Consider the following 14544-nt stretch of genomic DNA (forward strand, 5'->3'; position numbering starts at 1 on the left):
ATAAGTATAATTATATAATAAGTGTATCATTAAGGAGCGTTCCCCTGAGGACGCCAGTGTAACTGGTGAAACATGTCGGTGGGCAGAGTTGAGGGATTTTAGGTACAGAGGTGAAGCATTCTCGGGACTATAAGATTAGCCTGTCTGCCCCATAGGCTGATTTTAATTAGTCTCAGCATAAAGCTGTGGCCTGCTCTCACTACATTCATTGGAAGCCGTCTGGCACAAGGAAAGGTATAGAGTAGGCTCGGCATGCATGTTGGTACCTGCATCCCTTGTAACTAATGGAGGCCATTATGGCACCAAAAATGGTAAAAAGCAGAGTGGATCCAGCATGCATGTGGATCCAACACTCCCTGAACTTTATGGCGGCCATTTTGGCGCATAACAGGTAGTATTTAGTTTTAGGACCCGTCTTACAGAGATCGCCTTGACGTTCGGCAGACGGGCTCAGATGGTTTTGTACAAAATGCATTGGCCAAGTATCTCCCTTTATAAATGAGCGTAGCATTAGCACTATAATTTTTGGCATTATTGTACTTTATCTGATTTGCAGGGTGCTGCTGCATTGTCTTTTTTTCCCCTAGGTCTTTGCCATGGCGGCGTGCACCTGCGCACTGGGAGGTGCTGACTAACCCCCTTTTTTTGCGGACTATAAGAGAAGACTATATTCTAATAGTAGGAAGGGATAGAGACATAGAGGAGCCTGCCATAGCCCATTGGTACAATAGGAGCGCTGTGAAGGAAACAGCGCCACACATCTGAATATTGAGGAAAAGAATGCAGCACAACTGATAGTTTTAAATTTATTTATTTGGTCTTAAAAAGACATTTTGTACATAATGTAATAAAAGTTACGTCTTGGGCTACTTTCACACTAGCGGTTTCAATTTCGCTATTGAGATCCGTCATAGGATCTCAACGGCGGAAGAAAACGCTTCAGTTTTGTCCCCATTCATTGGGACAAAACTGAACTGAACAAAACGGAATGCACTAAAATGCATTCCATTCTGTTTGGCTGCGTCCCCATCATGGGCAGAATAACACTGCAAGCAGCGTTTTTCTGTCCTCGATGGGGACGGATCCGTTTTCTCTGACGCAATAGAAAATGGATCCGTCCAATTGACTTTCAATGGTGTTCATGACAGATCCGTTATGGCTATAGAAGACCTAATACAACCGGATCCGTTCATGACTGATGCATGCGGTTGTAATCTGACGGATCCGCAAAAAAAAAACGCTAGTGTGAAAGTAGCCTTAGCAATAACAATAAGAGACATGTGAAAATAAGGCAATTAGTCCAAAAAACTATTTGTAAGTAATGGTATAAAGTACCTGCACGTATGTCCTGGCTCTAATTTTGTAGTAGTAAATGTGGAGGCCCGAAAAGGGTTAAAAACATTGCCCAACATTTACTGATGCAAATGTATGCCAAAATCCGGGTGCATTCACAACAGAATGTGGTACAATGTGTACATCTAGGTTTGGGAAATGCCGGTTTTCTGAAGTGCCGCTTAAAAGGAGGTGTGGCATTGTGCCGCCCGTAGCATTTACAGAAGGTGGTGGAAGTTATAGGTGAAGTCTACGCCAGCCTGGAACTGGCGTAGACTTCAGTATCTGGTGCACGGTAGGGCAGAGATGCACCTGTATCTGCCTCTTAATAAATTGGGTGCATCTCCCCAGGGCAGGGAGGTGAAGGCTGGCGTGTGGATGTGCCAGTCTTGATATATCTCCCCCAGTCTGTTTACAATGGATGCATTTAGAGACCACTTTTCTCAAAGCAAAGTCTGCTATCCCTTTGTGACGGCCCTTTTTATTATATAGAAATGAACCACAAAACATGGATTACGTGCTGTATCATATCTCCATATCATAACATGTTGGGTTGTTGAATTACATCAGTAGGGAATGAGCGAGATCCTCAGCCACCAGTTCTCGCTCTGTACCATTTTTCCAGATGCTTGGTTGTTGCCCACTGAGTATAGCAATCCCAGTCTGGTGGGCACATATTCTTGCATGGGTAAAAAGATGCCTAGTTCTCTCAGCATGGTGTAATTCCCAAAAATTTCTGCAGATGGCGCCAGAACACAAGTTGCTCGGGCTAGTATTCTGCGGATTGCTGCAGTGCGTGCCATTGTGATGAGCTGTGGTCTGATAGATATCTTCATGCTGGTGACCTATAGTGATAACAGGTCTCTATAAGCTGTGCTATGCTCCCAAATCCAATTATACAGGCCGTTAACATTTATATTTATGAGAGGGTGTTGAACACCATATTATGTAGGTATTGTTGGATTTCTTTTATTACTGGCTTTATTCCTGCAGAACTGTGAAACCAATATATTTGGGAAATATTCGTCATGAATAAATTATGACATTTTAATGGAAAAAGTTGTGCTGCCCGTGTTTTACCAGTTGGCAGGGATACTTATTTACCTGCATGTTGATTTGTATGGACAAGATCCTGATGATTTTTTTGGCACCATCTACACAATTTCTTTTATTTTTTCATTTTCAATATGAAATATTTTGAGTATTCTGTTTCAGGTTGGCTCTGAGTGACGCTGGCATACTGGGCTCCTCTTTACCCAGCTCTCACCTCTAAGCGGCTTGTGCCCTCGTGCTTCGGAGTTCAGCACAGGGTACAGTCTGTGATATCCAGTGGACAATCTCTCCTAATGTTACTGTGCTCCTGAAAGAATCTGTTATAAAGTGTGTTGAATATATTGTGTTCAGTACAAACCTGCTGCTAAAATGGCTACTAGAGTTAGCACGGGTTTAAAGTTGGATTAGGGTTTGAAATATATGAAGTTGTTTTACGGGTTATCCCACAGAAAGTAGTATTGTACATTGAGAGCATTTTCAATGAAGTTTGACTGCTATAAAGCAATAAAAATTGTATTTCTTTACACTTTCCAGTCTCCTCTCTGGTAGCGCCCCTGTTTTATATCATTCTGGTCCACCTTCTCCTCCAATGCTGGACCAGACACCTTTAGTTCATAGGTAGTTCTATCTGTCTCTAGACAATGGAGAAGGAAACTGGGGGAGGGGCATTACATGATGTCTCTGGGGCTAAATGTGAGGGGACTGGCTTCTATACAGGTGAGGAAAGGGTTAAAGGGGTTATCCAGTAATGGATAGTGAAGACCTCAGGATAGGTAATCGTTAACAGATCAGCAAGGATCTGGTACCCCTGCCAATCAGCTGTTACAGGGAGCTCTGGTGAACGCAGCTGGTGCCCGGCATCTCTCCCAGCATAGCAGCTGTGCTCGGTATTGCAGCTCAGCCCCATTCACTTTTATGTGAAGTGGGTCATGTGACCGATGTAAGTTGATGTCACACGGCCGAGGAACAGCTGATCGGTGGGATCCTGGGTGTCAGACCCCCAACCGATCTGATATTGATGACCTCAGGATAGGTCATCAATATTAATAATAACCCCTTTAAGATGAGCTAATTGCAGTGCACCCTGGGAAATGCAGTCGTTCGATGTATGTCTTCCCACAAAAAAGCATGCAAGTCCTCCAGATATGTGACTAAAAAACAGTTAAGAATTGTGGGATAACCTCTTCCTAACATCTGTTGTACAAGTCTTTACATACTGCACCTGCTCATGAGCGGAGCGATCAACATAGCTGCTGGGGCTAAAGTCTGCCAATGGTGATTGCAGACCACCATCTCTTCAGGTGCCACGGTGAACTGTGACCAAAAGCATCTGAGAGTGGAAAACCTAGGAGCGGTGTGCTCTCGAGGCTGGAACGCCTTCCCCTCACTGAGATCGGGGAAGGCGTTCTGTAGTAGTAATAGGCCTGAGCCTGTACAAGGTGCGGCAGCTGAATTACTGAATAGAAATGGCAAGTTTTTCAATACGGTGAATAGTGTAACGGAAGAATAAAATAAAAATGGCCTGTTCACTTTTATTTATTTTCTTCTTGCTCCACATGCCCAAAATAAATTGAATAAAAAAACTGATCAAAAAGTCTTGCACACTATAATGAGTGTATCAGGAAAAATTCTGCCCAAAAAAAAAAAAATAATCACACGGCTCTGTAGATGTAGTTATGAAACGGTTATGGGGTCAGAATATGGTGATGAAAAGAAATTATTAAAACACAAGAAAAACGATAACATTGGTTTTGTTATCGTACTGAAGGGAACGGCAGTTTTACTGCATAGGGAACACTAAAAAGAAAACCCATAAAACTGTGGTGGAACTGTGTACAACTTATCCTGCAAAAAACAAGTGTGTGTGTGTGTGTGTATGTATGTATTATATATAATATATATATATAATTAATATAGCAATCGCTTCGAGAAAGACAACTGTGTAGCGGCTGTGCCAGTGCTCTACAGCTTAACGCCCATTCCTTTGGGGGTAGGTCATCAATATCGGTTATTTTAGTGGTGTTAGCTGTGCATTCAGGTGACACATCACAACTGAAAAATTAGCTATGGCAAGCTACCTGTCCCTTGACTCTTGGACTACTCCTGTACCCTAGGATGTAGGTGGACCCCATATAGGGAGGGAGTAAAAAGCCCACAATGGCTCTGCTCCCGTTAATTGGTTGCTGACCATTTAGAGGACCACCATAATTATGAGTTGGATAGTTATATGAACATTTTTTCTTTTTTTTTCTTAACTAAATCTAAATTTTTATTATTGACAGGAAAGCTTCCAATATGTTAGTGACACTGGGTATATATGTTTTTTTTATTTAATATTTTTCTTTATTAGATTTTTATTTCACCACATCATTTATATTTTTTTTTTCTTAAAGCTGAAGTCTAACCCCAGTGATCAAGAGGAGAAAGAAGCTACGTCACAACTGGCAAAGTCAGATGAAATTCAACGCACGCGTTCACAAGGAATTGCAGCCTACAACCAAAAAGATTACACAACTGCAGAAAGCTTGCTCAACATTGTCTTGGAGGTAAGTGGCCATCGATTGCTGACTCTCAATTGCTGGAGATTTGTACTTTATTTTGTTCTGTAGTTATGTTAAAGGGGTTTTCCAGGAGTAATGCACTGCTGACTTGTCCTCAGGATAGATCATCAATATCTGATTTAGTGAGGTTCTGACACCGAGAACTGCCACCGATTAGCTGTTTTAAGGAGGCTTCAGCGTTTCGGTCACGGCTGCCGCCTCTTTACAACATACCAAGTACAGCCCTGTTCATTATATTGCGGTTGAGCTTGGCATTACAACCTAGCCCCATTTACTTGCCTAGGCCATGTTACCAATGGAAGTGGCCTCACTGGCCTAGGAAGAGGCCATAGCACTCAACAGACGGCGGAGGCCTGTTTTACACAGAGGATCGGCAGGGGTGCTGGGAGTCGGACCTCCATCTTAGGATAGGTCTTACTTGCGAAACGCCTTTTAATAGCTATAAGCAGTTAGTCTCCTCTCCTGTATCAAATATTGCACGATCATGACAGCCGACTCACGAATGAATGGAGCTGAGGTCCGTAACTGAAGTATTGTTTATTCTGCACAGTGTTGTAGTCACAGCCTGGTAATAAAACGTGGAAATGTGAGCAACATTCAGTGCATTCTAGTTAGCTAATAGACCTTAAGTGTTTTATGCGCTGAAATGGAGGAACTCTTTAAAATTGTTGTTTTTATGCCTCAATGTTTTCTCAAGGTCCTTTCTCGATTGTGTCTCCTATTGATTCTCAGAAATTACTATAACTGCTTGCAGGTTAATAAGAGTCTGGAGTCGTCTTTTTCATTGATCCTTGTTCTAGATGTTGGTTCATACATTACCAGCACTGTGCATAGGTGAATAATCTCTATTTTATTTTATTTTATTTTAGACTTGTGTATGGGATGCAGAAATTCGAGAGCTGCGGGCAGAATGCTACATCAATCAAGGAGAGCCCAGGAAAGCCATCAGTGACCTGAAAGCTGCCTCCAAACTAAAGAGTGATAATACAGTAGCCTTCTACAAAGTCAGCCGCATATATTATAATTTGGGGGACCACGAGATGTCGCTCAGGTGTGTTTCTCCTCTGTTTACATAGAGATCAGTCTGCTTTATTGCTGCTTTTTTGAAAATGATTTTCTTTGCCGCTGTGATGTTAAAGACTGAAGAACCTGCTTAATTCTTAGTGCCTATGGAAATCTTTTGGTATTTTTCAGTGCAGCTTATTTAGATTAGACCGTCTTATTGCTATGATGTTTGTGTTCTGTAATATACTGGTACATTAATGGAAATTTATCTTTAATTTTGCAGTGAAATCCGGGAGTGTTTAAAACTCGATCCTGATCACAAAGATTGCTTTTCACATTATAAACAAGTGAAGAAGCTGAACAAACAGATCCACGTTGCTGAGGAGCTTATACAGGAAGGAAGGTAAAGCTTCTTGACCGGGGAGAAAACTCCTGTCATGTTACCATAAGGCTGAGTTCACACGAGCGTGTCCGGATAAGGTCCGGATGCATTGCGGCAAACCCGCGCGAGTAGGTACCCAATCGCAGTCAGTTTTGACTGCGATTGCAGTCCGTTGTTCAGTTTTTATCGCGCAATGCGTTTTGCACACGCGTGATAAACTGACTCTGGTACCCAGACCGGAACTTCTTCACTGAAGATTAGGTTTGGGTTCGGTATTGTGTAGATGTTGTTATTTTCCCTTATAACATGGTTATAAGGGAAAATAATAGCATTCTTTAATACTGAATGCTTAGTAGGTGGTCAATTGAGGGTTAAATAAAAAATGAACTCTCCTTCTCATCTTGATCGCGTAGCTGCCGGTCTCCTTTTACTTCTTTAATCACGAGCTGCCGCTAAAGGACCTGTGGTGACGTCAGATCACATGGTCAAATCACATGATCCATCACCGTGGTGATAAACGCACAATATAGAGCATGCTGCGATTTTCACGCAACGCATAAGTGATGCGTGAAAATCACAGCTCATGTGCACAGCCCCATAGAAATGAATGGGTCCAGATGTAGTGCGGGCGCAATGCGTTCACCTCCCGCATTGCACCCGCGCGGAAATCTCGCCCATGTGAACTCAGCCTAAGGGTATGGTCAGATGCTGCAAGTTAGTTTCAGATCATTCTCCGTTTACAAAAAAAAACCTGTTCACACATAGTGGAAGAAATCCTGATTTCTAATGCATGGTGTAAATTTGAAGCCACTCTCACATGCTGTGAATTCGGGCCACAGAATTTACCCTTTACAATGCAAATGGTGACATCTGCCACAAAATCTGCATGTCACACAATGATGCCGATGTGTTGGATCATACTTGAATTTGCTAAGTGGAGATTAAACCAGTTAGAAACCTCCAGCCTTTTAATCAGTGAAGCAATTATAATACGGATTGTGGTTGTCCCAAGATTTACACCTACCACCCATCTTCAGGATAAGTAATAGGCGTCTGGTGGTGGTCCGGGCCACAGAGTTCCCCACTCATTATTGCAGTTGTAGAAACCTTCAGAAAATTAGTTTTGCAGTGATTATATACATGTTGAATTATTAGATATTCACTTGTGATGTTAACAATTTAGGAATTTCCTTGCAGGTATGAAGATGCCATCAGTAAATATGGAGGCGTTTTAAAAACAGAGCCAAATGTCCCTAGTTATGCTGCACTGGTCCAGGAACGTTTGTGTCACTGTTACACAAAGGTAAGTAACCTGTGTGGTCTGAGGAGCTGTTTAATATACAGCCAGGTTCCCGTTACTATGGCCAGCATTGGAGGTAACTCCGATCACAGCCATGTAGGCCCTTAGATACCATGGCCCATAGCGACTGTGGCTTCAAAGTGGTTAGACAGAGGAAGACACCCCCTGTCGCCTCATTGGACCCCTCGTGAAGTGATGACAGGGTGCTGATGGGTTGGGTTGTCATTGTAGTCAGTGGGGGCCATACATGGGCCTCTAGGTCTGCCGTATCTATTAGATTGTACCGGAGATGGGGCCTTACATTATGAAGTATTGATGTGTATTATACAAGCGTTTGGGTAATGGAGAATAAAAGGAGTATTTTTCCATCACAAATAATGATTCACTGACTGTAAAGGATGGTAAAAATAAGTCTTTAATTCTATAATTATTAAAATAAAGATCTCACCCTCTAACAAGTATCCCAATGTACAGTCACATTATGTGTTGGGAGGATTGGGAGCCGACTGTTAATGATCTGTTCTCAGCCCTGAATACTTTAAGATACACTGGATTCAAAGTCGGTATCCTCCAGCACCCTGTAACGTTGCGTAGTGTCTGGATGCCATATATCATCTCACAGTCCTGAATGCATGGGGGCGATTGACAAGAAATATACCCATTTCTAATATATAATATCCTAGGCCAGTGGTGGCGAACCTATGGCATGGGTGCCAGAGGCGGCACTCAGAGCCCTCTCTGTGGGCACCCGCACCCTGGAAAAAGTCTATGGCGTACCAATATGCTTTAGACTTTTCCTGCCATTTATCAGCACAGGGCGCACTATGGACGGCACTGGTAGCGCATTGAGTGCAGGCAGCGATTAGCGATTATAGCTAAATACTAAAGTACATGGAAGATATACTATATCGGACTGTAGTGTTCAGGGTAAATTGCCTTGTTGGCACTTTGCGATAAATAAGTGGGTTGTAAGGTTGCAGTTTGGGCACTCAGTCTGTAAAAGGTTTGCCATCGCTGTCCTAGGCCATACTAGTGCCGGAGATGCTACATGTTCAGCTCGATACCACTCATCCTGACATAGAGTTAGATTGGTGAATCTCCTAGCTCCTGGCAAAGGAGGATAGGATACTACATCTTAGAAGCGGAGATATATTAGTGAAAATTAATAAATTAGAAATGATTTAAAAATAAAATGCCCCAAAACCTTCCCACCCACCCAATTATAAATGATTTATTATGTCAAGAAAAAAAAAAGGCAGACAATTGGTATTGGGCCCTCCGTAATGACTTGCACTATAAGGTTATGTTATTTAAAGGGGTTTTGACAATTTTTAAAGTTATTCTCTATCCACAAAATAGGAGATAATTGATCACTGGGTGTCCGAATGCTGGGACACCTACTGATCTGGAGGATGGAGGTCTTAAGTCCCTGTCCTGATGGAGTTCCGTCATGGGCTCTCACAAGCGGTCCAAAACGGATCAGTTTTGCCAAAAATGCATTCTGAATGGATAAGGATCCGCTCAGAATGCATCAGTTTGCCTCTGTTCAGTCACCATTCCGCTCTGGAGGCGGACACCAAAACGCTGCCTGCAGAGTTTTTCTGTCCTTCCTGACACAATAGAAAACTGATCCGTCCCCCATTGACTTTCAAAGGTGTTCATGACGGATCCGTCATGGCTATAGAAGACATAATACAACCGATATAATTAATTTTTGTACTTTATTTGGTTTGCAGAGTGCTGTTGCATTGTATGTTTTGTTCCATGACTGATGCATGCGGTTGTATTATGGCAACTGAAGCGTTTTTGCAGATCTGCAAAAAAAAACGAATGTGAAAGTAGCCTTAGTTAATATAACTGTGTCTAAAATATAGGTCTGGTACTGAGTTGAGGTTTATCTCTTGCCCTCTTCTAATTGATGCAAGATTGCGTCATGCTGTAATCTGCCCTAACACCGGCATAACTGAGCACTCGCCATGAAAGTGGCAACCCCAACTGTTCCTCATACTGTACCTAGACCCTGATATTACAATACCTTGGTGTTATAGAACCTATTCTCCTATGCGTTTTGTCATATTCGGATCATCAGGGGGTAAACGGTAGCGTGGTTCATTCGACAGGTAGTACAGAAAGGCATGTTCTGACTTCTCATCAAGGTCTGATTTCAGGATATGAAGTCAGAGTAGGGACTTGCGCAGATCTGGATGCCTATATGAGTTGGGGGTGATTGATTTATATGTCAGAGAAGCGTCGCTGACCTGCTTCAAATGGAAATCTATGTAACAAGTAAGCGTTGTCATTAATGAGGCTACAAGTGATTACCGGCATCAAGTGGCGATCTGTGGATAAGGTTCCAAGTAATTACTTCTGCTTCAGATGGCGATCCTTACAGAGATGTTCTTCCTGTTGTTGGATCCTGATAGATTCAGGCTCAACCTCGAGTGTGGGTGGCGCTCCGGCCGGTAGCTAATCCACTCACACGAGGGAACCCCAGTTGAAGTCCGGTAACTTCGGCTTGTGACGTCACCGCACTGTGTATGGAAGCCTACAAGGGACACAATTAATCCGACGCGTTTCTGAGCCAAAACGGGCTCCTTCGTCAGGGACGTTTTGGCTCAGAAACGCGTCGGATTAATTGTGTCCCTTGTAGGCTTCCATACACAGTGCGGTGACGTCACACGCCGAAGTTCCCGGACTTCAACTGGGGTTCCCTCGTGTGAGTGGATTAGCTACCGGCCGGAGCGCCACCCACACTCGAGGTTGAGCCTGAATCTATCCGGATCCAACAACAGGAAGAACATCTCTGTAAGGATCGCCATCTGAAGCAGAAGTAATTACTTGGAACCTTATCCACAGATCGCCACTTGATGCAGGTAATCACTTGTAGCCTCATTAATGACAATGCTTACTTGTTACATAGATTGCCATTTGAAGCAGGTCAGCGACGCTTCTCTGACATATAAATCAATCACCCCCAACTCATATAGGCATCCAGATCTGCGCAAGTCCCTACTCTGACTTCATATCCTGAAATCAGACCTTGATGATATTTTAAACCCAACAGTCACAGCAGCAGACTGTGGCAGGGACTTTAGCTGCGATCATCCGACGGATACCGAGTTCTGGTAGTGTTTGGGAGCGCGGGTGGGCCATTATATATATGTTCTGACTTCTCTTTAAAGGATAACGTCATATTTTCATAAAAAAATTTTTTTTTTACCATATGTTACTGCTGCAGCAGCATTATGCATAAAGCAATCTTTAGTTTCTTCACTTACCACTGGTTTCCTTGAGTTATGAATCCTACATTATGAGAATCTTCTCAAGATGGCTCTTCTGCCAGTTCTCTGGGGCTAAAACTGCATTCCCTTAGGTCACATACACACTTGCTGTAGCCAGCAGCTCCCTACCAGCCAATCAGATTGGATTACTGAGAGACACGCCTCCTTACTCTGAAGCCTAATGCAGGCATGCAGTGTGAAGGACCGCCCCTCCGTCTTCCTAGCCGGAGACAGATGAGCCATAGCAATGGTCGTTTAAGGGAGCAGTGGAAAGGGACAGAGGACATTAATAAATAGCTGTTATTATAAGGTAATTACAGATCTTTTGACAGACTAACTCAGGAATACATGCCTAGCTCTAATAAACTAGCAAATTAAAAAAAATATGACCGTTATCATTTAACTGTAATCCAACTGCTCGCTTGGCGACTTGATTCCTGGTCTGGCCAATAGCAGGGGAATTAGGAGTGTACCAAGTCACCACATCAGATAGTGCCATGTCAGCCCAAAGCAAGGACATGAAGCTTCACCTGATGGGATTGGCAAATAGTGACCCCCCTTCCCCCACGTTCTCCTATTGGCTGCTGAGTAGCGGCTTCCCTATTGAGGTGGAGCTTACTATCCTTGCTTTGGGCTGATGCGCTTGCACGGCCCTATCGAACGTGCTGAGTTGATACAATCCCACTTTCCCACTCCCAGGGCTCGAGCCCCCAAGTGGTGCTTGATGGTTAAGAGAAGACAGAACCTGGGAAACTTGTCACCTCCTCGCTGTACTACCTGACTAACGAAACGTGCTACTCTTTACTCCCTGATAAGCCTATAGCACCAAGGTATTGTCATGTCGTAGCCTAGGTATGAGGAACAGTTGAGGTCGCTGTTTACATGGCGAATGCTCTGCTATGTTGGTGATGGCGCATGCTACAGAGTGACGCAAACTCGCACAGATTAGAAGCGGGCAACCCCTGGTGCCGCTCTGTACCAGACCTGTCTTCAAGCACAGCTATCACAACTTGGATATGCTTCATCTTTTAAAAAACGTTCTTTTAACTAATCTCCATAAAAGTTACGTTTTACTATACCGCTCCTAAGATTTCTTCAATGGCTGAAGTATGGCTATAGAGTGGCATATGTCAGAGGTATACATGGGGTGGGAATGCTACTTATAGACCACATATAGACAAAACGCCATGTGATCAGAGCCTAACTACATCTGCGGCCATAGCTGTCTGATTTACTTCATGGCTTTATTTTGTAGGTTTCCTCACAGGCAGTGGAGTAATCTGTATTGCTGGTGAGGAGAGCGTTTCATGGCAGTCAGGCAATGACTGTTGGAGCCACACTGTCCCTTTGGGGAAATGAGTAGTTTGTGATGCTGCCAGATATATAGGAGGACTCCGCATTGTTTCAGGTTGTTGGGTAGCCCTCCTGTCACTCTTCCGGGTAATGACTGCAGGAGCTTTTGTTGGGAAAGTTGCTTTGATAGGGCTTCTACATGGGCTTAAATGCTCAAGCTATGTGGCACGCTTGTGGACATTGGTATGCTGCAGTCATGCAAGGAAATGGTGCAGATATCACGTAATTATATTTGTCTCTTCTCCGCCTGACACATCGGCTTTGTACCAGCTTTCTACCTGTCACCTGCCGTCACTCCGAAGCTGCCCTGACCGGCTACCGGGCTCAGTATTGCTTGACATCTGCTAACCGCTAATTTCCTATCGCATAACGTGGCTTCCAGTGGTTTTGTGTGCTTTGCTGCTTGTATTGGGGTAGAACAAATACTCTACAAAATATAAAATTTAATAATTGTATGACTAAGGGAATTTAGCATCTGTAATCTTCGAGATACCATTTCAGTCTCCTTTGCAGTGAATTTTTTTGCTATGTTTTTTTAAATTCAGTAATGGCTGACCAATGTAATGAACCTATACTGATGTGTCGTGGTGGCAACGAATATATATATATTTTTTCTAAGCCAATGCTTTAACCTGGAGCATCTATCCAAGACTTCAACTTCCGCATTTCTCCTTTTATTGGCCATTAAGGGACTTTATATGATTGCAATATGCCTTTATGCAATGCAGCACTATACGTATGAAAATATACTATTTTCTTGTTTATTCCAGAATCAGCAGTCTACCGAAGCCATCAAAGAGTGCACAGAATTCCTGCAGAAAGATCCAAATAATGTGAATGCACTAAAGGACCGAGCAGAAGCTTACGTGCTAGAAGAAATGTATGAAGAAGGTACTTTTCTTATTTCTCCTATTTTTGTCTAGTGCACAAACATGATTATTGTTGATAAATTATTAAAATGGATATGCACTGGGACGGTGGAAAGTACCGGCATAGTCAACTATTCTCGTCCTTTCTCAATCTATGAGATGGTAATGTACATTGTAAGTTTTTCTAGCCTCTTGTGTTGATATTGGCTTGCCTTTAGAGTCAATGCGTTGTCAGAAAATTGTTAAGATCAAGTTTTTGTTCAACTTAGCTTTAAAGCATTCTTGGTGGTGTTACTTTTACTAATCCATGTTACTATCTCACTTAAAAAACAAAACTAAAATACTCCCACTTTCACACTAGCGTTCGGGCGGATCCGTTCTGAACGGATCCGCCCATAATAATGCAGACGGAGGCTCCGTTCAGAACGGATCCGTCTGCATTATATTAGCTAAAAAAAGCTAAGTGTGAAAATAGCCTGGGACGGATCCGTCCAGACTTTCAATGTAAAGTCAATGGGGGACGGATCCGCTTGAAGATTGAGCCACATTGTAAGTCTGGACGGATCCGCACGCCTCCGCACGGCCAGGCGGACACCCGAACGCTGCAAGCAGCGTTCAGCTGTCCGCCTGTCCGTGCGGAGGCGAGCGGAGCGGAGGCTGAACGCCGCCAGACTGATGCAGTCTGAGCGGATCCGCCTCCATTCAGACTGCATCAGGGCTGGACGGCTGCGTTCGGGTCCGCTCGTGAGCTCCTTCAAACGGAGCTCACGAACGGAAACCCGAACGCTAGTGTGAAAGCAGCCTAAGGCCTCTTGCACACAACGGTATGCCCTAAGTCTAATACACTTATTGACAACAACAACAAAAAATTCCACCCAGATAGAAATGTTGAATTTCTGCATTAAGTTGGGCAGATACGTAAATGATTAAAGGAGCGGTCTGATTAGACACTGGGTCTTTCCACAAGAGGGTGTAAAATTGCTTCCCCGCTGCCCTAGAAAAAGGCTCTCGGGGGCTATTTCTTGGTTAATGTGCCTCTTGGGTCATTGATCATTGACTGCAAGACATGTCACACACTTAGGCCAAATGCACACGGCCGTGTTACCACGGGCTGGATTCCGGCTGAGAGCAGGAGCGCACGGAGTCATTGGTCGCTATGACGCCGTGCGCTCCCTGCTGCCGCCACAGTACAGTAATACACTGGTATAGATCATACCAATGACTCTGTGCGCTCCTGCTCTCAGCCGGAATCCAGCCCGTGGTTCCACGGACCACTCACAGCCGTGTGCATTCGGCCTTAAAGGCATTTTTCCCAGTTGACAGACTTTTGAAAATTCACACATAATTGGACTAAGAGAAGCAGGATGGTCATTTTGACAAATTGCCCACCATCTAGGTCATTCTGACG

The 14544-nt window shown here is 43.6% G+C and overlaps 1 protein-coding gene across 1 annotated transcript in view; it reads left to right on the forward strand.

Annotated features, from left to right (window-relative positions):
* The window catches only part of LOC122931165 (dnaJ homolog subfamily C member 3-like), a 61515-nt gene that overhangs the window by 31908 nt on the left and 15063 nt on the right, over nucleotides 1-14544 (forward strand). The window contains exons 5-9 of the mRNA XM_044285170.1: nucleotides 4779-4931; nucleotides 5816-5997; nucleotides 6235-6354; nucleotides 7531-7636; nucleotides 13038-13158. Of these exons, the coding sequence (XP_044141105.1) occupies nucleotides 4779-4931; nucleotides 5816-5997; nucleotides 6235-6354; nucleotides 7531-7636; nucleotides 13038-13158 (682 nt within the window). The remainder of the gene's footprint in view (nucleotides 1-4778; nucleotides 4932-5815; nucleotides 5998-6234; nucleotides 6355-7530; nucleotides 7637-13037; nucleotides 13159-14544) is intronic.

Source organism: Bufo gargarizans, chromosome 3, assembly GCF_014858855.1.
Source record: "Bufo gargarizans isolate SCDJY-AF-19 chromosome 3, ASM1485885v1, whole genome shotgun sequence".
In the NCBI taxonomy this organism is placed as follows: domain Eukaryota; kingdom Metazoa; phylum Chordata; class Amphibia; order Anura; family Bufonidae; genus Bufo; species Bufo gargarizans.